Source organism: Trachypithecus francoisi, unplaced genomic scaffold (genome assembly GCF_009764315.1).
Source record: "Trachypithecus francoisi isolate TF-2019V2 unplaced genomic scaffold, Tfra_2.0 Lachesis_group12, whole genome shotgun sequence".
Taxonomy (NCBI): Eukaryota; Metazoa; Chordata; class Mammalia; order Primates; family Cercopithecidae; genus Trachypithecus; species Trachypithecus francoisi.
This window is the reverse complement of record NW_022681457.1, coordinates 112729197-112756664: the sequence shown is the minus strand read 5'-3', so window position 1 is coordinate 112756664 and position 27468 is coordinate 112729197. Positions and strand designations below refer to the sequence as shown.

The window sequence follows — 27468 nt, the reverse complement described above, 5'->3', positions numbered from 1 at the left end:
TCGCCCCGGCTGGAGTGCAGTGGCGCGACCTCGGCTCACTGCAAGTCCCCCCAGGCTAACGCCATTCTCCTGCCTCAGCCTCCCGTGTAGCTGGGACTACACGCGCCCGCCACCATGCCCGGCTATTTTTTTTTTTTTTGTATTTTTAGTAGAGACGGGGTTTCACCGTGTTAGCCAGGATGGTCTCGATCTCCTGACTTCGTGATCCGCCCGTCTCGGCCTCCCAAAGTGCTGGGATTACAGGCGTGAGCCACCGTGCCCGGCGGGGGAGGAATTTCTTACGGTTTTTCTTTTTTTTCTTTTTTTTTTTGAGACGGAGTCTGGCTCTGTCGCCCAGGCTGGAGTGCGGTGGCCGGATCTCAGCTCACTGCAAGCTCCGCCTCCCAGGTTCACGCCATTCTCCTGCCTCCGCCTCCCAAGTAGCTGGGACTACAGGCACCCGCCTCGTCGCCCAGCTAGTTTTTTGTATTCTTTAGTAGAGACGGGGTTTCACCGTATTAGCCAGGATGCTCTCCATCTCCTGACCTTGTGATCCGCCCGTCTCGGCCTCCCAAAGTGCTGGGATTATAGGCTTGAGCCACCGCGCCCTGCCACTTACGGTTTTTCAACTAGTTTTCTAAAACTTTTGGTATGCTGATTAAAGTGGGCTCCCACTAATTTGGTTCCTCAGGTGTTGTTTTTTGTTTGTTTTTCCCAGACAAGGTCTCACCCTGTCGCCCAGGCTGGAGTGCAGTGGTGTGGTGATCTCAGCTCACTGCAGCCTCCCCGGTTCAAGTGATTCTCGTGGCTGAGCCTCCTGAGTAGCTGGGACTGCAGGTACGCACCCCCACACCCTGCTAATTTTGGTATTTTTAGTAGAGATGGGGTTTCACCATGTTGGCCAGGCTGGTCTCGAACTCCTGAGTTCAGGTGATCCACCCGCCTCGGCCTCCCAAAGTGCTGGGATAACAGGGGTAAGCCATTGCGCCCAGCCTCCTCTTGTGTTGATAATAACAATAGCTCGTGTGTCCTGCCCATTTACTAAGTGCCAGGCACTGTTCTCTCCTAGACCAAACCGTAGTTAGGCTCCTCTGAGTCCTCAGCTTGACTAGGCCTTGACTTTGGACCTCTGTGTCTTCCTGTCCTTGCTGGGCCTGAGCCTGCATAAACCAGTTTCAGCAAGAGTCCTGCTAAGTTAGCAACAACTCCCACTTCCTTGATGTCTCCTCCTAGGAATCTTCCATCCCTGGCTCCCTCACTCTGCACTTTGGCTATAAATCCCTCCTTGGTCCTTGTATTCAGTGTTGAGCCCAAACTCTCACGCCACCGCAATAACCCTACAGCGAGTCTTGAACAGTACTGGTTTAACAACTGTCCCAATAACGTTTTCTTTAGCAACAGCGGTTAGCTCATTTACTCCTCACAAGGATCATATGAGGTAGGTATCCTAAATAGCCCATTTACATAGGGAAGTGGGAAGGAGAGAGGGTGCCCCCAAGGACCAGACACAAGCTGTTGCCACATCAGCACTTTGCGCTTGGACGGTCCCCCAGTTGTTCTGGCTGCAGGCAGTCCCAACAGCCCGCTTCCTGGAGTATTAGCCAGGCAGGATACGCCCTGGGCAACAGAAACTCCGACTTTTGCCAGAGGCCCCCAGGTACTGCCTGGGCGGTGGCAGGAGCCTGGAGCTTGGCGGAAGGCGCGCCTGCCGACGCCGTCTCGTAGCAACCGAGCGACGGTCACGTGATCCGCTCCAGCCCGCTTCACGTGGTCCCGAGTGGCGCTGGGGTTGGAGTCGCCGCAAAGGGCGGGGCGGGGCGGGGCCGGGCAAGTTTGTTCCCCGAGTTCGGAGCCCAGGAGCCCCCGCGGCTGCCGCGCAGGTGCCCTCGGCCTGGGTCGGGATGGAGCTTCCTGCTGTGAACCTGAAGGTGGCAACGGGCTGGGGATGGGGGTCCCCTTTGCGGGAGGTGGTGGGACATTTGCATTTTCCAGGAAGGTGGGAGGACCGGGAGTTTGTGGGAAAGAGGGATGGGAGGGAGGAAGGGAAGGTACAGACCCCACGCAAGAAGGAGGTGGGCAGGCAGGCCACAGCAGGGAGAGTGACTCAGGCACAGGCCAGCAGGGCGACGCAGAGGGGCCGTTGGAGGTGGCAGGGGAGGGCAAGGGCCGCCCCTTCCCGGACTCAGACCCTCCAGCAGGCAGCGCTGGTCCCAGGATTGCTGTTGCCTGCACGCCCAGAATTCCCCTGGAGGAGGAGGAAGGCGCGCGGGAGGGGCTTGGAGGCGGCTCACCTCCCCCGCGCGGGATCAGGGACTGGGCCTGCCCCCGGGTCCCAGCACCGTCCCAGGAGCCTCCTTATTTGCTAAGTCGGGTTCAGGAAATCAGATGTTCCCAAGCAATTGGTTTTATAAAGTTTACACGTCCAGCGCCCTTATTTCATAATTAAGAAGCACAAACTCCCACAGAAAGTACTTAAAAGCAGAAAACCCCAACTTTGTGCACTGGGGAAAACGTTGCAGGGCTTCCTGTGGTGTCTTCACACAGGAACGGTGCCAGCGGGTCTGGGTGCCAGCGGCTGTTCTTCTTTTTTTCCCCACCCAGCCCCGCCGCCCACGTGTCTGGGCTCCGTTTGCATTAGAGGGGCTAGGGGCTTTAGCTTTGGTCAGGAAGGTGTGGACCTTGGATCAAACCGGCCATTTTGGGTCTTAGTGCAGCCTCCTTTGAGGCAATATCTAGGAATGTCCTCTTACTCATAAATGACAAAGCATTTAGCTCCCTGTTGGTGTCTGGCAGTTTAAAGGAACCTGAGAGATAGATGGTTACAAAACAATGGCTTAATACACTTTATTATTACACAACATCTCTGCTGACTTGCCGTGGGCCCCTTTCCCTTCTTAATCATACTTGCTTCAGCAAACCTTCCTGAAGCTTCCAGTCAACCGTAGTGGGGAGACATGGCTGGAGCAGGGGGAATGGGCTTGGGTGGAACGTTCAGCTGGAAAGAAATTTACGTGACAGCAACCAAAGTGTGTTGCTCTATTCCAGGCAATGTGGGGTTAACACCAACTGCCTTTTCTCTGATGAGAGATTTGCTTAAAATAATTGCTGAGAGAGGATCAGGTGAGGGCCGTGGGACGGATAGAGCTCTCATTTATGGGCTTCTGTGGTGTGCCAGGTTATATAATCAAGGCAACCTTATGAGAAAGCTGATGTGGTCATCTTTTTACAGATAAGCAAACTTCAGCTTAGACCAGGTAAGTTGCCAAGGTCCCACAGGGAGTAAGGGGCAGTAATCACAATTTGAACCCATAGGGCTCAGACTCCAGGGCCAGGTCCTTTCTGGGGTACCAGCTTAGTTAGGGCTGACTTTAACCTTGGCTGTTTCTGTCTTTTGGGAAGGCTTAGTCTCTTAGGGGCTTTTTTGAGCAACTTTTTAGGCCTGACAGGCTAAGAGCATCCACAGGTATGAGCTATGCTGGGCAGCTCAGCCAGGATGAAAAGGCTGGTCCTCCCCTTGACTTGGCAAACAAGATCCGCCCTCTCCAAGGGTGTTAGCCACTACCAGTCAGAGAAAACTAAGTGCTGGGTGGCCCTGAGGGGTCAGGGTTGCCAGGTCAGGTACAGGAGATCCAGGTGAATTTGAATTTCAGGCAGTAAGTCTCAGGCAGTATGTGGAACATGTTAACAAATTATTCATGATTTCATATTGGAAATTAACTGGGTGTTCTGTATTTTTGTTTGCTGAATCTGGCTGTCCTGTGGAGAGCAGCTGTTGACTCCTTGCTTGCAGGCACTTAGGGGATGTTCTGAGATCAGAGCCCTTCAGGAGGTGGGGAACTGCTCCCTGCGGCCTGCACTCCCTCATTTTGTATATTCCTTGGGCAAGGGCTGAGTGCCCGCTTCTGCCCAGCTCAACCAGAGTGGGTAGTGGTGCCAGGTGAGAAGAAACAGCTGCCCTAGGCCCTTTGCACAAAGGGCAGCCCCTGACTGAGCCTTGTCCATGTAAGAATGACATTGTGGGCCAGGTATGGTGGCTCACTCCTGTAATCCCAGCACTTTGGGAGGCTGAGGTGGGCCGATCACGAGGTCAGGAGATCAAGACCATCCTGGCTAACACGGTGAAACCCCGTCTCTACTAAAAATACAAAAACAAAATGAGCCGGGCATGGTGGTGGGCACCTGTAGTCCCAGCTACTCAGGTGGCTGAGGCAGGAGAATGGCCTGAACCCGGAAGGCATAGCTTGCAGCAAGCTGAGATCGTGCCACTGCACTCCAGCCTGGGCGACAGAGCGAGACTCCGTCTCAAAAAAAAAAAAAAAGAAAGAAAGAAAAAGAATGACATTGTGATGAGCTTAGAAAGGACTGGACTTGGGTTCAGAGGTCTCGTGGGAAGAGGACCTTGGGAGGAGGATCCATTGGTCTAGTAGGTAGTGTAGCATTAGGGTTAAGAACTCAATAATGAACTCAGTAATGAGGGATGCAGGGCTGACTTCCTGACAGGCACTGTGTGGAGCGCTTTCCACACCTCTCCACCTCCCTGTACCATTGGATCCACACAACAACACTGAATAAGGCATTATTGCCCTGCTTTACAGAAGAGCAAACAGCTGTTCTGAGAGGTCAGGTGACTTGCCCAAGGTCATTAGGTTCTGAAGTCATGGAGCCAGGATCAGATCCACCTGTTTGCCTCCAGCACCCACGAAGTTAACCGCTGCACGACTCTGCCTCCCATCTGTGGCAGCCCTGACTGGTGTCCCGGGGCCCCGGCCACCCTGGGGGATCTCACTAGCGCATGTAATGGGCCACCAAGTGTTTGCACAGGACTGGTAGGAGTATGTTCCATTTCTGGAAAGTCCTACCCCGCCATGGGTCCTCTAGTGGCAAACAAAGGGTTGAAGTCTTGGTCTTCATGCCCAGTTGGTTTCTCTTCAACCTTTCCTTCTCCGGGTTAGGCTTCCTTATTTCCATCCGCCCTCTACGGCTCTTCGAGATCCTGACGGTGTAGCACAGTGGACAGAACACAGACTTTGTGGGCAGGCAGGTCTGCATTCAAGGTCTTGAGTAGGTTTCTGTGTGACCTTAAGTAGGTTTCTGAACTCTCTCAATATCAATTTCTTCCTTGTAAAAAGAAGATAAATACAGTCCCTACCTCCTAGGATGATGGATCCCATGGTCCAGGAGGTAGTCTAGAATTAGGGCTACAAATTCAGGCTGGGCCAGGTGTGGTGGCTCACGCCTGTAATCCCAGCACTTTGAGAGACCCAGGCAGGTGGATCACTTGAGGTCAGGAGTTCGAGACCAGCCTGGCCAACATGATGTAACCCCACCTCTACTAAAAATACAAAAATTAGCCAGGTGTGGTGGTGCTCGCCTGTAGTCCCAGCTACTCAGGAGGCTGAGGCCCCGAGGATCACTTGAACCTGGGAGACAGAGGTTGCAGTGAGTTGAGATCGCACCACTGCACTCCCAGCCTGGGCGACAGAGCAAGACTCTGTTTCATAAAACAGACAAACCTCCGGCTAGATAGATCGATTCTTTTTTTTTTTTTTTTTTTTTTTTTGAGACGGAGTCTTGCTCTGTCGCCCAGGCTGGAGTGCAGTGGCCGGATCTCAGCTCACTGCAAGCTCCGCCTCCGGGTTTACGCCATTCTCCGGCCTCAGCCTCCCGAGTAGCTGGGACTACAGGCGCCACCACCTCGCCCGGCTAGTTTTTTGTATTTTTAGTAGAGACGGGGTTTCACCGTGTAGCCAGGATGGTCTCGATCTCCTGACCTCGTGATCCGCCCGTCTCGGCCTCCCAAAGTGCTGGGATTACAGGCTTGAGCCACCGCGCCCGGCCCTGATAGATCGATTCTGACATTTGTGTCTGGGCTTTGTTGTTTGTAAGCTTTATGAATATGGGCCAATTTACTTAATCTCTCAGAGCCTCAGTTCTACCCCATACAGTTACACGGATGACATGAGTTAGGTGCAGCGCAGGTTAGACGCATGGCAGGCAGGTGCTTGTCAGTAGCAGGAGTTGCTGCTCTTGTTGACGATACAGGATCCCTGTCCCACATAGGTATTTAACAGTTAGTAAACGGATACTTACGTGACCGTCCAGATAGATGCTTGTCTCTGGCAGTTGGGGCACCCCATAGGACAAATGGGTACTGCCTCCATTTCGCAGAAGGGAGCCTGAGGCCTTGGTGCGTGGACCAGCACCCAGGTCTTCTGTTCCAACATAGCATCCTGGGACCCTCTGCTGCCTTGGCCCATGGACCCCTGTCTGGGAAAGAGCTGGGTGGCCTCCCCTGGGCTGAGCACTGTAGTGAGAGTCCAGGGGCTTAGGTCCGTCTTTCCTGCTCAACTGGGAAAGATCCTGGCCCTGCCACCCATTTAGCTCAGGTCCCTCCCCTGCTTCCAGCTCCTCTTTCAGGCAGTACCTGAGAAACCTGTGTCTCTTTGGCTACCAGGAAGCTCCCCCAGGGCCAGTAGACAGTGCTTTTGTCCCGACAGTTACTGGCCCCTCTTTCCCTGGGCTGCCAGGAAGGGCAGGGCCCGTTTGGCTCAGTTTCTCCCTGGAGCCTTCCTGCACATGAAGGCCTCTCTGGGTGTCCTTCTGTTACAAAGATGAGGAAACTGAGGCAGGGGAGGCTTAGGCTTCTGGACATTTCTTTTCCCAGGGACTTAAGAGAAGCACATGGTGCTAACTTTCTTCATGTTTATCAAACCAAAGTGATGTCACGCAGAGGGGACTGTGTGTGTTCCAAGGATCTGCAGTATTTCCAGGTTACATTGTCTTCTTCCCTAACAGAGATGGCAGAGGTGTGGACCCAGCTGGGTGCCCACTGTGTACTACAGGCCCTTCCAGCGCTGGAAGGTCTTTATCTCACAGGTTGTAAGCATGACCCTTGGGGTGCCCTGCAGATCAGCGGCCCCCGTAGGACTCAGCCTTTCATGCTAACTGCATCCTCTCTAGAATAATCCAGGGCTCTGCAGGGCCCATTTATTAAAGACCTTTTGTGTGCACAGTCTAGGCATAGGAGCCAGAGCATTGAAAATGAAGATCATTTCCAAAACAAGCCCAGAGTGGGAAGAGTTAGGTGTCGATTTTGGGGAGGAAAGGGGTGATGGGAGCTGCCTCCCCTCTGTCTCTTTCCTCGGTGTCTTCTTTAAGTCCAAAAGCTTGATGTTGGGACCACTGTGGCTGACTGTGTGGTGTGGCCCTGAGTGAGTTCCTTTCTGTCTATGGTCCAGGGTTTACTATCAGATAGAGGAGACAGCAGTTAGCTCTGAAGATAAGAATCATCCTCATGCCCAGCCCTGCCTGCCCCCAACTTCCCGTCCCTCCCTCCTCCACTCCCCTCGCCTTCCACTCCAGCCACACTGGATTCTGTTCAGTTTCCAGAAAGTTCCATGCCCCCCTTCTGCCACAGAGCCTGTGTGGGTGCCGTCTCTCCTGCTCAAAATGCTCTTCTTCCCCTTCTGCCTCCTCCATCCCTTCCTCAGAGAAGCCCCTGACCTCCCCACCCTCCCAGCCTCCCTGCTGTTCAATCAGGTGCCCTTTAGTTTGCTATAGCTTTCCTTCAGGATGAGGGTTCACTGCACCTCCATTGCTAGGGCAGAGTACCTGGTTAGCAATGTCAGTCCTGAGAGTGCAGCTCCAAGTCTTCTCTGCACACCTCTGACTCCCCAGGGTGGATGAAAAGCAGGTGCCAGTGATGCTGGGTGACACTAAATGTTTAAGAAACTTAACACCATTTGATCACTTCAAGCCCCTGGGAATTGAAATCCATGGAAAACTATACCTTCCCGCCTCAGTTTCCCCATCTTTGTAATGGGGAGAGGCCTGATGGCTGGACAACACAGTGTAGGTCTGAGTCCTGGCTCTGCCATTGGCCTGCTCTGTGACCTTGGGCAAGTGACTTCCTTCTGAACCTCAGTTTTCTCAGCTGTAAAATGGGGATAATAAGACCTCAGAGGATTGTGAGGATTTAGTGCTTGTATATACAGAAAGCACTTAGAATGGCACCTAGCACGTAGGGAGTGCCCAATAGTAGACGAAGGTAGGTGAGGTGATGGCGAGGATTCCTTCTAGAGCTCGTCTCCTGTAAACACACTACTCAGCCTGGTCAGAGTCTCGAGATCTTCTTAAAGTTCTGTGCATCGGTCCTTACAGAATTATGTTCCTAGTCTTTTGGAGCTGGGAGAGGAATTTCTTTTGGGCCACAGAGCCAGGCGCCTTGTGGTTCACTCTGGCCCCGGTCCTGGAGGGGAAGGTGAAGTATCTCAGCCTCCAGCTCTGGATTCCATCTGCCCCCATGTGTGAACCTTTCTCACAAGCCAACACCGTTCCCAGCTGAAGGCCCGCGCCCCCAGCGGGGAGGTTGAGTGCACTGGTTTTGGAGGCGAGTTTGAAATTTCATTCCAGTTTTGCCACTTGCTACCTGTGGAGTCTTGTTCAACATAATTTATCTCTGAGTCTTGTTTTCTCATCTGTGAAATGGGAATAATAGTATCTGTTCCAGAGGCTGCTGTGAGGTCCAGATAAGGTCACGTGAGACGGTTGGCATAGGGCCTGGCACATAGTTGGTGTGTGGTCAAGAGTAACTCTTCTAGAAATGTTTTTTTCTCCTCTGCCAGAGTGAGTTTGTCTTACTTTCTTTTCTTTCTTTCCCTCTTTCCTTTCTTTCCTTCCTTTCCCTTCCCCTTCCCTTTCCCTTCCCCTTCCCATTTTCCTTCCCCTCCCTCCCTCCCTTCCTTCCTTCCTTCCTTCCTTCCTTCCTTCCTCTGTCCCCCAGGCTGTAGAGCAGTGGCACGATCTTCACTCACTGCATACTCGACCTCACTGGCTCAAGTGATTCTCCCACCTCAGCCTCCGAAGTAGCTGGGACTATAGGCGTACTCCACCATGCCTGGCTAATTTTTTGATTTTTTGTAGAGATGGGGTCTTACTTTGTTGGCCAGGTTGTTCTCGAACTCCTGGGCTCTAGCAGTCTTCCCCCTCAGCCTCCTAACGTGTTGGGATTACAGGCGTGAGCCACCGGAGCCGGCCCGGAGTCCTCCTAACGTGTTGGGATTACAGGCGTGAGCCGCCAGAGCCGGCCCGGAGTTCTTTTTTGCAGGTGGTGAGGGCTCCTTCTGCCTTTCCACCCAGGCCGGAAACCCCGGCCTTCTTCCAAACCTTGCCCATGTCTGTGCCAGCACGCTGCCTCTGCCCCAGGCAGGTGGCTTCTCTCCCAGCCTGACCCCTCGATCCCTTGAGTAAGCTTCTTCTAGGGCCCTCATTGACCACCAGGCCTGTTGAAGCTTCCAATTTGGGGCTTCCGGCCTCCCAAAAATCTCTGTGCCACCCCACCCCACCTCAACCATCTCCACGGTCACCGCCACCCACGCAGGGCCTGGGGCTCGGCCCCACCTTGGCTTGGCTGAGCCCCGCTCATACTTTGTGCTCAACCCGGGTCCCTTCTCTTTGGAAGCTCTTGCTGCAGCTGCCTGCCCTCCCGAGGCATCTGCTTTTATTTTTTTTTGAGATGGAGTCTCACTCTGTTGCCCAGGCTGGAATGCAGTGGCCTGATCTGGGCTCCCTGCAACCTCTGCCTCCCAGGTTCAAGCAATTTTCATGCCTCAACTTCTGGAGTAGCTGGGATTACAGGTGCCCACCACCATGCCTAGCTAATTTCTGTATTTTTAGTAGAGATGGGGTTTCACCATGTTGGCCAGGCTGGTCTCGAACTCCTGACCTCAAGTGATCTGCCTGCCTTGGCCTCCCAAAGTGCTGGGATTACAGGCATGAGCCACTAGCCCAGGCCCATCTGCCCTTTTTTTATGTGCTTTCCAGTCAGGGCCTTGTTGATATCCTGGAGTAGAGACCAGTTCCAGGAGAGGAGGCTGTTATTTTAAGGACATAGAGGGCATTAGAAAGGGTAAAATATTGTAGTCAGGTGCAGTGGCTCCTGCCTATAATCCCAGCACTTTGGGAGACCAAGGTGGGTGGATTGCTTGAGCCCAGGAATTTGAGACTAGCCTAGTTAACATAGGGAGACCTCGTCTCTACCAAAAAAAAAAAAAATTGCTGGGCGTGGTGGTACACACTTGTAGTCCCAGCTACTGGGGAGGCTGAAGCAGGAAGATCACTTAAGCCCAGGAGTTCGAGGCTGCAGTGAGCTGTGATGGTGCCACTGAACTCCAGCCTGACCCACAGAGCAAGACCTTGTCTCAAAATTAAAAAAGAAAAAAGTAGAATATTGCAGAAATCCAGAAAAATAGCCAGAGGGATTTTTGTTGTTGTTGTTTTTCCTCACCGTAGGGCATACTGAGCTATCTCCCTGTAGAAAAGTCTCAGTGGCGTCCCTCATTGCACTTGGCATGAAGCCCACGCTCCTTCCCAAGACCCTCAGGCCCCCCTACCTGTCCCCAGCCACCCTCCCTTTGCTGGCTTTCTCCAGCCACAACAGCTGCTTTCCCCTCTGCCCCTGCACAATGCCCCAGCTCCAGTGTCCCAAGAAATCACCCTCATGTGAGCCCCCACCCCCACCACTCTGCCTCTTCTGATTTCAGAGCAGACTCCCTGCATTCCACAAAGGAGCCTCCCGCCCTTGTGTTACAGGAAAGGGGGTCCTGATCCAGAACCCAAGAGAGGGTTCTTGGATCTCGCACAAGAAAGAATTCAGGGCGAGTCCATAGAGTAAAGTGAAAGCAAGTTTATTAAGAAAGTAAAAGAATAAAAGAACGGCTGCTCCACAGACAGAGCAGCCCTGAGGGCTGCTGCTTGCCCTTTTATTTTTTAATTAATTTGTTTGTTTGTTTGTTTATCTTTGAGATGGAGTTTCGCTCTTGTCCCCCAGGCTGGAGTGCAATGGCACAATATCGGCTCACTGCAACCTCCATCTCCCAGGTTAAAGCAATTCTTCTGTCTCAGCCTCCTGAGTAGCTGGGATTACAGGTGCACACCACCATGCCTGGCTAATTTTTATATTTTTTAGTAGAGACAGGGTTTCATCATGTTGGCCGGGCTGGTCCTGAACTCTTGACCTCAGGTGATCCACCCGCCTCAGCCTCCCAAAGTGCCGGGATTACAAGCGTGAGCCACCACGCCCAGCCCGGTTGCCCATTTTTATAGTTATTTCTTGATAATACGCTAACCTAGGGGTGGATTCTTCATGCCTCCCCTTTTTAGACCATACAGGGTAACTTTGTGACGTTGCCATGGCAGTTGTAAACTGTCATGACGCTGGTGGAAGTGTAGCAGTGAGGACGACCAGAGTTGACTCTTGTGGCCATCTTGATTTGGGTGGGTTTTAGCCAGCTTCTTTACTGGAACCCGTTTTGTCAGCAAGGTCTTTATGACCCGCACCTTGTGCTGACCTCCTATCTCATCCTGTGACTTAGAATGCCTTCACCATCTGGGAATGCGGCCCACTAGGTCTCAGCCTTATTTTACCCAGCTCCTATTCAAGATGGAGTTGCTCTGGTTCACACGCCTCTGACTCTTGGAAGGGGCGTGGGTGTCAGTAAAGGCATGAAGTGGCCCCTCCCTGACCTGGCCTGCTTTCTTCCTCCTCCGTCACTCCTGGGCCACCTGCAGTTGCTGGTTTGTCTTTTCAACAGACATTTCTGAGGCCCTCAGAGGTGCCAGGTGCGGGGGCCTCCTGTGTTTTCTGCACCCGATGCTTTCCTGCCCTGTGGTGGTCATGTTCACAGGTCTCTTCTCCCCTCCTTGTCGTACCACAGGTGATTCTCCTAGGTCACTGGCTGCTGACAACCTGGTAAGTGACTCTGTGGGTATCTCCGTGTCTCCTGCGGTCTCAGGGTCTGTGTCAGCCGGGTCAGGTCCTGGTTCTGCCATGTTTTAGCCAGGTCACTTTGGGCCAAACAGCTGTGCCTCTCAGGTCATCTGCACAATAGGCATAAGGATTGCACACCCTGCAGGAGCTGGGAGGGAGACAAGGAAGAGTGCTCATCAGAGCTCCCCAGGGCCTGCCCCGCAGTGAGGCCTCAGCATTGCAGCTTGATTTTCACCTTTACCATCTCTTTTAATCTGTTGAGCTTCTGGAGACATTTCTCTGCCAAACCAAGACTGGAAACCCCTGAGCTCACATGTGCACTTTGTAAACTTCGAAGTGCAACGCACAGGGCAACAGCTGTGAGTAACAGGAACAGTGGCCATCATGGTTCATGGCCTTGAGAAGCAGGGCCAAAAACACAGATTTCTTAGTCACACTTCCCCAAGATTCTGAGTTGGTGATTCTGGGCTGGGACCCAGGCACCTGCTTTCTTAAAAGCAAAAGATGGCCGGGCGCGGTGGCTCAAGCCTGTAATCCCAGCACTTTGGGAGGCCGAGACGGGCGGATCACGAGGTCAGGAGATCGAGACCATCCTGGCTAACACGGTGAAACCCCGTCTCTACTAAAAATATACAAAAAATTAGCCGGGCGAGATGGCGGGCGCCTGTAGTCCCAGCTACTCGGCAGGCTGAGGCGAGAGAATGGCGTAAACCCGGGAGGCGGAGCTTGCAGTGAGCTGAGATCCGGCCACTGCAGCCTGGGCGACAGAGCGAGACTCCGTCTCAAAAAAAAAAAAAAAAAAAAAAGCAAAAGATAAGATGGTTTATTCAAAGACGTATTGAACCAAATGGCACTTCACACCTGCCTTGTAAATGTCTTCTGCATGTTACACTTCAGTGAATGTCCTATAAATCTAGAAGCATTGGTAATAAACGAGGTAGACTTGGTCCCTGTCCTCCTGAGTCGTCTTTGCAGCACAGCAGGGTGAGCAAGAGCATGGCCTCTCCAGCCAGACTCCAAATCCCAGCCCCACTGCTCAGCAGCTGTGTGACCTTGGGCAAGTTACTTAACCTCTCTGTGCCTCAGTTTCCTTCTCTAAAGTAAGGATAACAGTAATACTGCCTTCCTAGGGTTGTTAATATAAATGCACATAAATTAGTTAATTTAAAGCAGTTAGAACCATGCCAGGTACTAGCAAGTGATCTGTGTTCACTATGATTTTGATTGGATTGACAAGCAAACAAGTAAGTCAACAATGTCAGTTAGTAGCAATACCCTAAAAAAGATAATAGGGCGGGGCTTGTGTTAGGAAAATGACAAGGTTGTACTTAGCACTGATGGGTGAGGGAAGGAGTCTCAGGGTGAACATTCAAGTTGCCACTGAATGACAAAAGGAGGACCAGGTGTCAGGGTAGAGGGCGCCCGCCACACAGGGCAGTGGCTGGGAGGTCAGCAAGGGCGGGGCTGTGTCCGGGATCCCACGGGCCCCTTAGGTCCTGGTGAAGAGTCTGCATTTTATTCTAAATGGGATAGAAAACTGTTGGAGGATTTTTAGCAGAGGAGTGACAGCATCTGACTACATTATGGGTTGCTGTTTAGAGAACAGAGTGGCAGTCAGGACACTGGCACAGGGTGGCTGCGGCTGTCATCTGGCAGGAGAGGGAGGTGCTTTGGATCTACAGGGACACAGCCAGATCCAGGGTCTGGGTGGGAGGCAGAGCCCATAGGATTTGCTGGCACAGCCGAGTGGCCTCAAAGACTATGGTGTGTTCTGGGAGGAGGCCCTGAGACCCCGGAGCAGGAGGGAGGTGACCTGCGGGGTAGTGGCCGCCTGACAGGACTGAGCTACCTCTTCCTACAGGGGCTGCATTGTATTCTCGGGCTCCTATGCCTGGGCCAACTTCACTATCCTGGCCTTGGGTGTGTGGGCTGTGGCTCAGCGGGACTCCATCGACGCCATAAGCATGGTGAGCCAGGGTCGGGGAGAGGCAGCAGGGTAGGGGGCCGCAGCACAGGGTGAAACACAGCCTGGTTCTGCCACCCCATCCCGTCCCAATCTTCCCCCTCTTCCTTGGGCTGCCACTTCCCATTGTCTAAAGCCTTGTTCATCAGCCTCCTGGGCTCCGGCCCATGCCTGTCTTCAGGAGCCCAGCCTGCTGCTCTTGTCTGGCTTGGAGAACCCCAAGTCTGCCATTATCTCCCCAAGGAAAGCCATGGGGTGGGTCCCACAGGTGCCTCAGATTAGCCACTTCGCCAAAGCAGCAGAACATCCCCTGTGACCTGCCTCTGGGGCTCTCTTTTAGGGGAGGGGCTATGGCTGGGAGACCTGGCCAAGGGGGCACTCCACACTTTAGGAAGTAGAGGTGACCCTGCCCCGCCAAAACCTCCCACAGGGGGAGCTTGTCAGCACATGGGGCAGTGAGCGCTCCCACACGGGCTCTTCAAGCCAAGTCCAGGGCCTCAGGATGACTGAAAAGGGATTTTCTTTGTGTTGGAGACAGACTGGGTGCACTCCAAGGAACCTTCCTCTATGGCGGTTCTAGAGCCAAATCTTGTGCCCGTCGTGGCCTTGGAGGTGACGGGAAATGGGTGGGGAGGGAGGCTCTGGTGGAACCGAGACCTAGACCCCCGGCGTCCCTGCCCCCAGACTGCAGTCTCAGCCAGCAGCTTCCCAACGGGGTCCTGCCTGCTTTCTTGATCTGTTTTCCAGCAAAACTCAAGGACACAGTAGGGCACGAAACAGCTTCCCATCCGGTATATGGTGGGGGAGCCACGGGGCGCGGCGGGGGTGCTGTGCTCATCAGTGTGGTGTGTCTTGCAGTTTCTGGGTGGCTTGCTGGCCACCATCTTCCTGGACATTGTGCACATCAGCATCTTCTACCCGCGGACCAGCCTCACGGACACGGGCCGCTTTGGCGCGGGCATGGCCATCCTCAGCTTGCTGCTCAAGCCGCTCTCCTGCTGCTTCGTCTACCACATGTACCAGGAGCGCGGGGGTGAGCTCCTGGTCCACACTGGTGAGGCCACTACCTCCAGCCAGCTCCCCACTCTTGTCTCTCCCTTGCCTGGCCCCCAGCCTCTCCCTCAGTGAGCCAGCCTTGCCCCATGGGGCCAGGGCTCAAGGTGCAGGGAGAGCGTGGCATGGGCGCTCTGTACCAGGCTGGACGGGTCCAAGCTCCTAGTCTCTGCTACAGGAGCCCAGGGGTCCTCTGGTTGTCCTGATCTGCTGTGACCTTCTCCTCCTGTGAAGCTGAGGCTGGGCCCTTCTCTCAGCCCAGAGCACAGGCACAGCTTGGGGTATCATTTCGTTCCCAGGGGCAGCCCTGGGCTGTCTCCATCCTGAGGGCCACAGGCACCTACAGGTCTCCTTTGTGTTCCCACCGGGGCCCATCACTGGAACCCCATTTCCTGCCATGTGGGGTCTTCCCTCTCTTGAGGCAGAGACTGTGCTAGGTGGCCAAGGGAGAGCCCGCGCCAGTGTAGGCTGTGGGAGCCTCAGCGAAGACAGCCCTGAACAGGGAGTACTTTCCCTGCCCACTGGCCCCTCCCCACTCGCCCAGCCTTACACCTGCCCTCTCCCACGCCCTCTCTGAACTCCTGTACCCCTTCTGCTGGTGGCCGAGCCATTTGCCTGCTCTCTGACACCTCTCTCTCTTCCTTTCTCTCTCTCTTTGAGAGGAGTGGAGGGAGGTGGTGGGGTGTGGCCTTCTACCTTTCACTCCTGAGAAGAGATGCCCTAGGTGGCCTGCGACTGCCACCAGCTGGTCGAGGGTAGGAATGGCCTGGGGCTGCCCACAGTGGCTGACGTCAGCACTGCCTGGACCTGCCCCAGGTGAGGGGCGCCAGAATGTTTCTCCCATTAGACAGATGAGGAAACTGAGGCCCACATCCCTTGGGACTTGTTCAGGGTCTCAGGATGAATGTACAGAGTAGGGGTGGGAGTGAGGCATTGGGGTACTCGGAGCCCTGCCTTGGACCCAGCCCCAGCCTCTGAGGCCATCTGGATATGGTAATGTGGTATCCTTGTGCCTGGGAGGGGAGCTGGAGAGGACTGCTTGGGCCCGGGGCTGGCGTCCCTCTGCCCAGGTTCCTGAGCACTCGCTGCCTGGGGAAGCCCATGGCACAGTGGCCTGGAGCCTGGCTTTGGATCGGCTGCCTAGGCGTGGATCCCAGCATCATCAGCTTCGAGCTGTGTGATCTTGGGCAAGTCAGTTCATCTCTTGACCCACAGTTTCCCCATCTGTAAAGTGGGGACAATAAAAATACCCACTGCACAGGGATATGGCAGGATTGAATGAATAATACATGCTAAAGGTTGAGTGCCTGGGGCTGCTGCCTCTTTCTCTGTGCATGATGTCAGGATGCCCAGCCCGAGGGTGGCGGGGGTGGGTCTTGGGTTGGACTCAGCCGAACATTCCGAGTTCTCACCCTTCATTTTTCTTTCCCGCCATGTCCCCTGCCACGCAGGTTTCCTTGGACCTTCTCAGGACCGTAGTGCCTACCAGACGATTGACTCAGCGGAGGCGCCCGCAGATCCCTTTGCAGTCCCAGAGGGCAGGGGTCAAGATGCCCGAGGATACTGAAGCCAGCCACACTGTGCCCGGCCCCGCCCCAGGCCTTCCTTGTGCCTGGGAGGTCGTTCTAGGGATGCTCCTGACCTCCATCTCTTGGACCTAAGATGGAATGTATCTCCAGCTCAGGGGTTACCTGAACCAAGTGCCCTGAGAGGCCAGGAGCCCCTATGGGCCACCCAGTGCCTTGCACACTCCTGTCCCAAACTCCCTGAGGCCTCCCCTCCCTTCAGGGCACCCACTGGTTCCCAGGCTGGAACCATGGTCTCTCTTCACCTCCTACCGCACCACAGAGGCCCCCAGCTGAGTCCTGCCTGAGTGTGGCAGGCTCAGGCCTTTAAGGACCACCGATGCCCCCTGAGGCCTCCCCCGAGTTTGTCAGGCTTCGGTGGAAGCCCTGAGAGCTTCAGGTCCTGCTCAGCTCCAGGAGCGGTCTGGCATGGGAGTGAGGCCCCGTGCTTCTCACTGCCTGGTCACATGGTGGCTAGGGATGCAGGGCTGGAGGTCAGAGGTGTCAGCAACACTGTGACCCACCACAGCCTCCAGCCTCCCTTTTCGGAGCCACAGCATTAAAGTTTGGGGAATTCTATAGATGGGCTGTGTTTTGAGCCACTTTCAATCTCCTGGCTGGGCTGGGGCCTGGCCTTGTTCCTGGGAAGATTTCTCCTGCCAGTTCCCAGGTGGAGCCTGCACTAGGCTGCCCCAATCTGTCATGGCGGGAGGAAACGGGCATGCGCATTGGCTGAGCTGGGCTTGTGCCTGACTCTGGCCTAGCAGAGGCCACAGCAGAGAGAGAAACTGGTGGGTGTGGTGTGTGGGCATCCGTTTCTCTGAATCAGATGACGCAGGCACTGTTTAGAATCTTGCTCTGCCACTTACTAGCTGCATGCCTTCAGTGTCTTCTAGAAAGGGTTGGTGCCTGCTCCAGGTGTAAGGTGCCTGGCGTGAGGAGGGCTCCCTCAGTGATGGTGAAGTTGTTAGCAGTGGACTTGCTCCTCGGGCCAGTGACAATGCTAGGTTAGGAGGCAGGGGCGACCTCTTCCTGGCGGCCCCTGTGTCTGGTGACCGCTGACGGGCTGACACATCCAGAAGTTCCCCAGGGCCCGGGCCCACCCCACGGACAGGTCTGGCGGTTCACAGCTTGCTCTTCTGCCCCTGGGCCCGAAGTGCCAGGGCTTTCCCAGGCCACCCTAGCTTGTCTCTGGCACAGGGTCGAGGCCTAGTGCACAACCCCCACCATTCTCGTGTCCATCTGTCAAAAGAGGCTTAGTACCTGCCTGGTGCCGAGCAGACGGGGCTGCAGTGATGACCTTGGGAGCCTGCTCTCTCAACCTAGGAGTCTTCACACCTGAAGGATTACAGACAGAGGCAAGAGCTCTGAAAGAAGGGGACACAGGCCTCTGGGCCAGGGAGGAAGGCTGCTGTGAGGAAGGGGCTGTGCTCCGGGCAGAGGGCTGCGGAGCAGCTGCGGTTGTAAGAAACTGGAAACAGCCTAGCTGTCAGGAGACGGACTTCATTGTAGGGAGTATGGACCAGTAAGCCACGGTCCATTCATCGTATGGAGTACGGTGCAGTGAGCCACAGTCCATTCATTATAGGGAGTATTCATTACAGGGAGTGGACCAGTAAGCCACGGTCCATTCATCATATGGAGTACGGTGCAGTGAGCCACAGTCCATTCATTATAGGGAGTATTCATTATAGGGAGTGGACCAGTAAGCCACGGTCCTTTCATCGTATGGAGCACAGTGCAGCAGTTACAGCTGATAAACCAGACCTCCTACTAACGTTGGTCCCCTGCAAATGTGAACAAAGCAGACTGCAGAATGACATTGGGATGAATTTTCAAACCTCACAGCAATGCCATATGTTGTTCCTGGGTTTATGTGTGGTCAAATAGTCCAGGTAAAAAGCCTGGACTAGAAGGACCTGTCAGGTTCGTGACTGTAGCCGCCCTGAGTGGAGGAGGGGCATGACCCAGGGGGAATGCGACTAAGACCCAAGTCTATTTATCTTGTGTATACGGTGTCCTGGCCCCGGGAGGGCTTGTGTGCCTGCATCATGAATGTGTCAGATTCCCAAAGGGAATGAAAAGCCAGGGCAGGGGCTTGGCCCAGGCAATGGGGGCAGATGATGGAACCTGGGCCACGCACAGGGGAGTGTATCCAGAAACCTCGGTTCTTCATCGTCCCAGACCCCCAGGTCGAACCGGCTCTGCAGGAGAGGACAGAGGAAAGCTCCTGTCTCGGGGTGTGCCCCAGAAGCAGAGTCTATGATGAAAGCAAGGGAGCTGGGCTTTCCAGTCATTGGCCAGGAGCTGCTCAGGGAGTGGGAGAGGGTGGCGTAGATTTGCAGGCACTGTGCCCCGCTGACCGTGCAGGCAGTCAGAAGCCAGATGGCCATCAGAGGCAGACAGAAACAGTGGAGGAGGCACCCATGTGGCTGCTCCTTCCACACAGCAGGCTCCACAGGGAGAGCTTCTAACAAAAAACAAGCACCCCAGAGCCCACTGTGTGTGAGGCTGTGTTCCAGAGGCAGGGGATGCCAGGGTGCGGGAAAAGTCACCCAGGGCATTCCATTTAGCATGAGAAGTTCTAGGCAGTGTGACAGCTAACAAGGCCGGAGGCAGAGAGTGGGTGAGCAGAGGGTGGGAGGGGGAGAGAAGAAGACAGTGAGGTCAGAAGGTGGCTGGGGTCAGATGTACAGGCTTAGCAAGTCATTCTGAGGACTCCAGCTCTCACTGAATGAGATGGGAGCCCCTGGAGGGTGTTGGGCAGAGCCAGGCAAGGTCTGCCTTACATTCTATTTCTTTTTTTTTTTTTTTTTTTGAGTCGAAGTCTCTCTCTGTCGCCCAGGCTGGAGTGCAATGGTGCAATCTCGGCTCACTGCAAGCTCCACCTCCCGGGTTCACACCATTCTCCTGCCTCAGCCTCCCAAGTAGCTAGGACTACAGGCGCCCGCCACCACGCCCGGCAAATTTTTTGTATATTTGGTAGAGACGGGGTTTCACTGTGTTAGCCAGGAAGGTCTCCATCTCCTGACCTCATAATGCGCCCACCTAGGCCTCCCAAAGTGCTGGAATTACAGGCGTGAGCCACCGCACCCAGCTTTTTGTTTCGTTTTGTTTTGAGACAGAGTTATGCTCTTGTTGCCCAGGCTGGAGTGCAATGGTGCGATCTTGGCTCACTGCAGCCGGGTTCAAGCAATTCTGCCTCAACCTTCCAAATAGCTGGAATGATAGGTGCTGCCACCATGCCCGGCTAATTTTTGTGTTTTTAGTAGAGACGGGGTTCACCATGTTGGCCAGGCTGCTCTCGAACTCCTGGCCTCAGATAATCCGCCCGCCTCAGCCTCCCAAAGTGCTGGGATTACAGTCATGAGCCACTGCGTCTGGCCTGCATTCTAAAAGGACCACCTTGGTGCCTTTGGATGGGGATAGAGGTGGGGGTGGTGAAAAGTGGTCAACTCTTGGGCACTCTCTGAAGGCAGAGCAACAGGACCTGTGATGGGCTGGATGGAAGAGGTAGAGACGAGCCTGGGACTGCGAGGTGTGGGCCTCACTGGCAGGCTGGAGCTTCCATTAGCCAGGAGGGAGGACGTGGGAGGGCAGGTCCAGGATAAGGCCAGGACTTCAGCCATGGATGGGCTGCACTGTGCTAACGAGGCTTTCCAACCAGACATTCTCACCACCGTACAACTTTTAAAAGGCCTGTGTCTGTAGGGACTTGGAAGTAGGGCACTCTGCAGGTTTATATAGTGTCTGACTTTCTAGAGACTGTCAACCACAGGAGGCAAATTCCTCTTGCCTCTGGTCTCCTGCTGGAGAGGGCTTGTATTAATCTGTTCTCATGCTGGTAATAAAGTCATATCCTAGACTGGGTAATCTATAAAGGAAAGAGGTTTAATGGACTCAAAGTTCCACATGGCTGGGAAGGCCTCACCATTACTAAGGTGGAAGGCAAATGAGGAGCAAAGTCACATCTTCCATGGCAGCAGGCAAGAGATAGAGCCCGTGCAGGGGAACTCCCATTTATAAAACCATCAGATCAGGCTGGGCGCAGTGGCTCACGCCTGTAATCCCAGCACTTTGGGAGGCTGAGGCGGGTGGATCATGAGGTCAGGAGATCGAGATCATCCTGGCTAATACGGTGAAACTCCGTCTCTACTAAAATTACAAAAAATTAGCTGGGCGTGGTGGCGGGCGCCTGTAGTCCCAGCTACTTGGGAGGCTGAGGCAGGAGAATGGCGTGAACCTGGGAGGTGAAGCTTGCAGTGAGCGGAGATCATGCCACTGCACTCCAGTCTGGGAGACACAGCGAGACTCCATCTCAAAAAATAAAAAATAATAAAAAATAAAAATCATCAGATCTCATGAGACTTATTCACCATCACCAGAACAGTATGGGGAACCACCCCCCTGATTTGAGTATCTCTACCTGGCCCCGGTCTTGACACATGGGGATTATTACAATTCAAGGTGAGATTTGGGTGGGGACACAGCCAAACCATATCAGGACTGAAGTCACACTTGTCCAGTTTGCAAATCTATTTCTTGTTTTCACAAAGCTGAGCCTTCCACATGAAGAAGCCAGAGAAACTGCCCCACGGGAGGTCACTGCCTTCTCCAGTTGACCAGAACTGGACCAGAGCGGCAGTTCTGGACCAGACAGGGCCCCACCTCAGGCCGGTTCTGAGAGTCTCCAGAATGGCCTGGAAATGCCAACTCTCACACTGTGTCACTAAACGGGCGCTGGAGTCAGTGAGCCTTGGTTTAAATCCCCTATGCACTCTGTAACTGGCTGTGTAAGAAACACTGTCTCTTAACCTCACTGTGCCTCTGCTTCCTCATCTGCAAATGGGGACAGTAATAGTGCCTGACTCAGGTATTAGTGAGGACAGAAAATGGTGCCACATAAGTGTATAATAAATGTTAGATCTCATTATCTGTACAACTGTGTAATCATTTAGAGAGGGAAGGAGTCCAGGTGGCCTGTGACTGGTACCAGCTGGTTGAGGGCAGGAGTGGCTTGGGGCCTCCCACCCTGGCTGACCTCATCGCTGCCGGACCTGCCCCCAGGTGAGGGGCACCAGAATGTTTCTCCCATTGGACAGACAAGGAAGCTGAGGCCTGCAGCCCTTGGGACTTGGTCAAGGTCCCAGGATGGATGTACAGAGGAGGGGATGGGCGTGAGGAGTATGGGGTACTTGGGGCCCTACAGCCCTGCCTCGGACCCAGCCCCAGCCTCCGAGGCTGTCTGGATAAAGTAATGTGGTGCCCTCGTGCGTGGGAGGGGAGCTGGAGAAGAGTGCGTGGGCCCGAGGCTGGTGACCCTCTGCTCAGCTTCCACGGGGAAGCCCATGGCACAGTGGCCTGGAGCCTGGCTTTGGGCTCGGCTGCCTAGGCGTGGATCCCAGCATCATCAGCTTTGAGCTGTGTGATCTCGGGCAAGTCAATTCATCTCTTTGACCCAACTCTATGAACATTTCTTGAGTGCTTTCTACAAGTTCTCAAAAGATTGGAAAATTTTTCAGGAAGTAAAACAGATTTTCCTCACTAGCAACAGAACTCAGGACCCAGTTCTACGGGTGGTCAGGTGCTTTTGTACACACCTCTAAGTCCAGAAACTATCTACAGAGTCAACAGGTTGTCATAAAATATTGTCATATCTAAGATGACAATTCAGTATCACAAATTTGAACTTGAAGGAAACTTAGACCTCCCCTAGCCCAGTGGTTTTAAAACTATTTTATTTCAAGGCCAGGCACAGTGGCTTACGCCTGTAATCCCAGCACTTTGGGAGGCAGGAGTTCGAGACCAGCCTGGTCAACATGGCAAAACCACGTCTCTACTAAAATACAAAGACTAGCCAGGTGTGGGGGCTCGTGCCTGTGATCCTAGCTACTTGGGAGGCTGAGGTAGGAGAATCACTTTAACATGAGAGGCAGAGGTTGCAGTGAGCTGATATTGCATCACTGCACTCCCACCTGGGCGACAGAGTAAGACTGTCTCAAAAAAAAAAAAAAATTATTTCAAATCCTTTGTTTAAAAGAAATATTCAGTATATAAGAGGCAGCAGGTCTGATCAAGTACCCTCTCATCACTACCAGGGAACCCAGGGATCCCCAGAGCGCAATGTGAAATCTGATCTCCTAGATCCTAAATCTCCTAGACACAGGTCCGGAAGGGGCAGCCTTAGACAAGGGCACACGGAGACTTGATTTCAGAACTGGAATGTGGCAATGCAGAGATCAGGATTGCCAGTGGAGTTTTAAAAGAATGAAAAAGTACAAATGAAAAATACAGCAAATGAAATCAGAAACTCAGTGGCTAGGTTAATTCATAGAATAGATACATCTGAAGAGAGAATTGGTAACCTGGAAGATAGATTTGAAGAAATCACCCAGAATGCAGTAGAAAGAGACAGAAAATACAAAAAAAAGAAGTTAAGACACAGGCAGGGTGTGGTGGCTCACACCTGTAATCCCAGCACTTTGGGAGGCTGAGGTGAGCAGATCATGAGGTCAGGAGTTTGAGACCAGCCTGGCCAACGTGGTGAAACCCCGTCTCTACTAAAAATACAGAAATTAGCTGGGTGTGGTGGTGGCTGCCTGTAATCCCAGCTAGTCGGGAGGCTGAGGCAGGAGAATTGCTTGACCCTGCGGGGTGGAGGTTGCAGTGAGCCAAGATCACGCCACTGTACTCCAGCCTGGGTGACAGAGCAAGATTCCATCTTGGAAAAAAAAAAAGAAGACACAAAGGATAGAGTGAGAAGGAACGATATAAATATAGCCAGAGTTCCTGAAGGAGATGATGGGAGAGAAGCAACATTCAAAGAGGTAAGTCAGAATATTTTCCAAAATGGAAAGACAACAAAGCTCAGGTTCAAGAAGCTAAACAATTCCCAAACAGGATAAATAAAAAGAGGCCAGACGCAGTGGCTCACACCTGTAATCCCAGCACTTTGGGAGGCTAAGGTGGGTGGATCACTTGAGCCCAGGAGTTGGAGACCAGCCTGGGCAACATGCCGAAACCCCATCTCTACAAAAGACACAAAAGTTAGCCTGGAGTGGTGCCTGTAGGCCCAGCTACTCAGGAGGCTGAGGTGGGAGGATCACCTGAGCCCAGGGAGTTCGAGACTGCAATGAGCCATGATGGCGCCACTGCACCCCAGCCAGCCTGGATGACAGACAGTCATTCTAACAGAACATGGTTCAATCATTTCTATACCTTCACCACCTAGAACAGTGTTGGCACCCATGGCACCCAGTTAATGCTTTATCAAAGTTGTAGAATGAATGAATACTGCAGAACACCAAAGACAAAAATTAAGCTCCCAAAAGCAGTCAGACAGAAAAGATATTGTCTCAAAAAGATTGACAATTACTGGCAGCTGATGTCTAAACAGCAAAATAGAAGTCAGAAGACAGTGGAATGATATATTCAAAGTGGTGAGAAAAATAACTGTCAACCTAAAATTATGCACCAGTGAGTTATCTTTCAGGGGTGAGGGTAAAATAAAGATACTGAGAAAAATGACAGTTAAGTTTATCACCCATAGATCTTTGATATAGAAATATCTGAAGAATCTTTTGATGGCACATGGAATTTTTTGTCAGAAGGAAGATCTGAGCTGCACAAAGGAAATAGTAAACATGGTTTAGTCTCCCAGACAATAATGTGTAATTCAGGACAATCTGACCAGAAACAGAGTGTGCTGAAGCCCTTTATTTTGACCTAGAAGGAGATTAAATACTGGCAACTTTAGATTTTGTTAAATATACATATTAAAATATCTTGAAGCCAGGCGCGGTGGCTCATGCCTGTAATCCCAGCACTTTGGGAGACTGAGGTGGGCAGATCGCCTGAGGTCAGGAGTTCAAGACCAGCCTGAGCAACTTGGTAAAGCCTGGTTTCTACTAAAAGTACAAAAATTAGCCGGGCATGGTGGCAGGCACCTGTAATCCCAGTTACTAGGGAAGTTGAGGCATGAGAATTGCTTGAACCCAGGAGGTGGAAGTTGCGGTGAGACAAGATTGCACCACTGTGCTCCAGCCTGGGGGATAGAGCAAGACTCTGTCTCTAAATATATATGTGTGTGTGTGTGTGTGTGTGTGTATGTGTGTGTGTGTGTAGGATAACCACAGAAAGAAAAGATATGAAACGTGCAGTTTCCAAGCCAGTGAGGAGCAGGGGAGGACCTGAAGAAAAAGAAAACCTTGATCAATTCTTACAACTGCAAGAAAGGAGAGAGATGAAACATTTGGCTACTAGCAAGCACAAAAATAAGATGGTTAAAATAAATATGTCAAAATCATACATTTGTAAGTGAATTAAACTTGAGATACAGGTTTGTCAGATCAGATTTTTTTAAGTACCAGCCATATTATGCTTACAAATGACAAACCTAAAATTATGGACATGGAAGGCTGAAGGTAGAAGGATGAAAAAGTAATACCAGGCAAGTAGGGACCAAAGTGGAACTGGTGGAGCTAATTTGACTTTAAGGCAAAAGATATTACTAGAGATAAAAGACAGTCAAAACCTAAAGAACACGCTGGGTGCAGTGGCTCACGCCTGTAATCCCAGCACTCTGGGAGGCTGAGGTGGGTGGATCACCTGGGGTCAGGAGTTCAAGACCAGCCTGGCCAACATAGTGAAACCCCGTCTCTACTAAAAATACAAAAAATGTAGCTAGGGGTGGTGGCACATGCCTGTAATCCCAGCTACTCCAGAGGCTGAGGCAGGAAGGAGACTCTCTTGAACCCAGGAGGCGGAGGTTCCAGTGAACCAAGGTTGTACCACTGCACTCCAGCCTGGGTGGCAAGAGTGAGACTTCTTTTCAAAAAATAAACAAACAAACAAATAAATAAACCTAAAGAACAAAAGCTTCCATCCACCAGGTTTAGGAGGAAAGACTAGACACATAGACCTAGGAAGGGAGCAGTAATCACCTCTTCCTTCTTCAAGAGTTGCTTTAGCATTTAAAAAGTGCTTTGGCATTTGTTTGTTAAACATCTGACCCTCACGTCAAGCCAGAGAGGTAGGGGAGGTAAGTGTTACCAGCCCCCACCCTTTTTTTTTTTTTTGAGATGGAGTTTTTCTCTTGTCACCCAGGTTGGAGTGCAGGGGCGCAATCTTGGCTCACTGCAACCTCTGCCTGCCGGGTTCAAGAGATTCTCCTACCTCAGCCTCCCCAGTAGCTGGGACTACAGGCACGCGCCACCACACCCAGCTAATTTTTATATTTTTAGTAGAGACGGGGTTTTGCCACGTTGGCCAGGCTGGTCTAGAACTCCTGATCTCAAGTGATCCACTCACCTTGGCCTCCCAAAGTGCTGGGATTACAGGCATAAGTCACCACATTCAGCCTTTTCTTTTCTTTTCTTTTCTTTTTTTTTTTTTTTTGAGATGGAGTCTTGGTCTGTTGCTCAGGCTGGAGTGCAATGGCAGGATCTCGGCTCACTGCAACCCTTGCCTCCTGGATTCAAGTGATTCTCCTGCCTCAACCTCCTGAGTAGCTGAGATTACAGGTGCCCACCACCACGCCCGGCTAATTTTTGTATTTTTAGTAGAGACAGGGTTTCACCATGTTGGCCAGGCTGGTCTTGAACTTCTGACCTTGTGATCTGTCCACCTCAGCCTCCCAAAGTGCTGGGATTACAGGTGTGAGCCACTGTGCCTGGCCTTTTCTTTCTTTCTTTCTTTCTTTCTTTCTTTCTTTCTTTCTTTCTTTCTTTCTTTCTTTCTTTCTTTCTCTCTCTCTCTCTTTCTTTCTTTCTCTCTTTCTCTCTCTCTCTTTCTTTTTTAACAAGGAATTTGTTATAGTTTTATTTTCCTCTGCATTTGCAAAATACTTAGACCAACATGAGAAAGAAATACCTTCTATGGGGAAAAAATGACATTAAAAAGGAAGATGGGAAGGCTGAAAAGGGTTAGTGCCTTAGTTGCAAGGAGCTGCAGCATCTCTGGTCCAAGAAATCAAAAAGCTATTGGGAAGATATAACAGGAGGAAGAAGAATGTGAATTTACTGAGGGAGAGGGCCCTGAAGTGGGCCTTGAGGGGGAACTGGAGGCCAGGGAGTGGGCCTGGGTGGAGGGGAGAGGCCTGTACTGGAGGCCATAGGGTGGGGGTTGGGGAGGGCCAGTGTATCCATGAGGCGGCATCAGTGGAGGAGGTCCACGCATACCATGGAGGCATAGTACCTGGGTGACCCATGGGAGATCCAGACTGAGGCCCCCTGGGGCACATGCTCATTGGAGGAGGTCCAGGATGAGGCATTCCAGGTGGTGATCAGGGTGGTGGCTGCCTTCCAGATCCTTGGGACCCATCACGGGGGTGTCCTCAGCCATGAGGGCCATGGTGTGCCAGCCGCATCTGAGACATCCCTGGACGGGACATCGCACCTATTGGGAATGGGTGAGGATGTGAGTGTCCATGACCCGGATGTCCTGCCTCTGGAGTTCCTGCCAATGGGAGCCGGGGGCATGTCCTGCAGCCGGGGGCATGTCCTGCAGTGGGCATGTCCAAGTAGGGCATGGCTGGGGTATCCCAGGTGTGGAGTGGAGGCTCCAGGAGGCAGCTCTAGGTGTGGGAAGGAGCCAGGAGGAGGCACGCCTGGTGGAGGGAGCCCAGACCCCAATAATGCTGCCACAGGATTCGGGGCAGAGGGTGGAGGAAATTCCCAGGGACCTGATAAGAGAAAGTCGCTTATCTTGCACGTGCAAAAGTTGCCCTGGGACCACGTTACTTGCCTGCGGAGGACGCAGCAAAAACTGTGCCGGACGTCGGTGGCCACGCCCACGGCTCAGGGCTGGGCGGGGCCAAGCGCGGGGCAGCACGCTCTGCTCTCCGACGTCCCCTCCCGCCCACGACCTCCGGGTGTCGTTAGCGGTCCCAGCCCGAGCCCCCTCTAGATTCAAATCCGACTGGGTGAAGGAGGACCCGAGGAGGACCCACGCACGTGAGGGCAGGTCCATGAGGGCAGGAAACTGACCTCAGGCTCTTTTGGTGGGAAGACGAGGGAGGCTGTGAGCCCCCTTAAGTGGACAGGGGTCGGGGTGGAGTGGGAGGGGGGAATCTGAGGGAGGGGGACGAGGAGTGGAGAAATGGACAGAAGAGCCCGGAGTGAAGGGTGGATTGAGCGGCCTCA

At 53.0% G+C, this 27468-nt stretch overlaps 1 protein-coding gene and 1 pseudogene across 9 annotated transcripts; one reads left to right on the top strand and one right to left on the bottom strand.

Moving 5' to 3' along the window:
- The first annotated feature begins 1764 nt into the window (after window positions 1–1764).
- On the top strand, window positions 1765–16910 carry AGTRAP (angiotensin II receptor associated protein). 9 transcript variants are annotated; one of them, XM_033228359.1, is made up of 6 exons: window positions 1790–1907; window positions 3209–3233; window positions 11694–11728; window positions 13608–13713; window positions 14568–14742; window positions 16214–16910. In XM_033228359.1, exons 1-6 carry the CDS (start codon window positions 1881–1883, stop codon window positions 16239–16241), a joined length of 396 nt encoding a protein of 131 aa, XP_033084250.1. In that variant the 5' UTR covers window positions 1790–1880; the 3' UTR covers window positions 16242–16910. The 9 variants fall into 9 exon arrangements, with proteins under 9 accessions (XP_033084245.1, XP_033084244.1, XP_033084242.1 ...); XM_033228357.1 differs by lacking the exon at window positions 3209–3233 and adding an exon at window positions 8140–8368 and having other exon boundaries at window positions 1791–1907; window positions 11571–11728; XM_033228354.1 differs by lacking the exon at window positions 3209–3233 and having other exon boundaries at window positions 1765–1907.
- A 9433-nt stretch (window positions 16911–26343) lies between these two features.
- On the bottom strand, window positions 26344–27295 carry LOC117093590 (annotated as a pseudogene).
- Window positions 27296–27468: the final 173 nt, after the last annotated feature.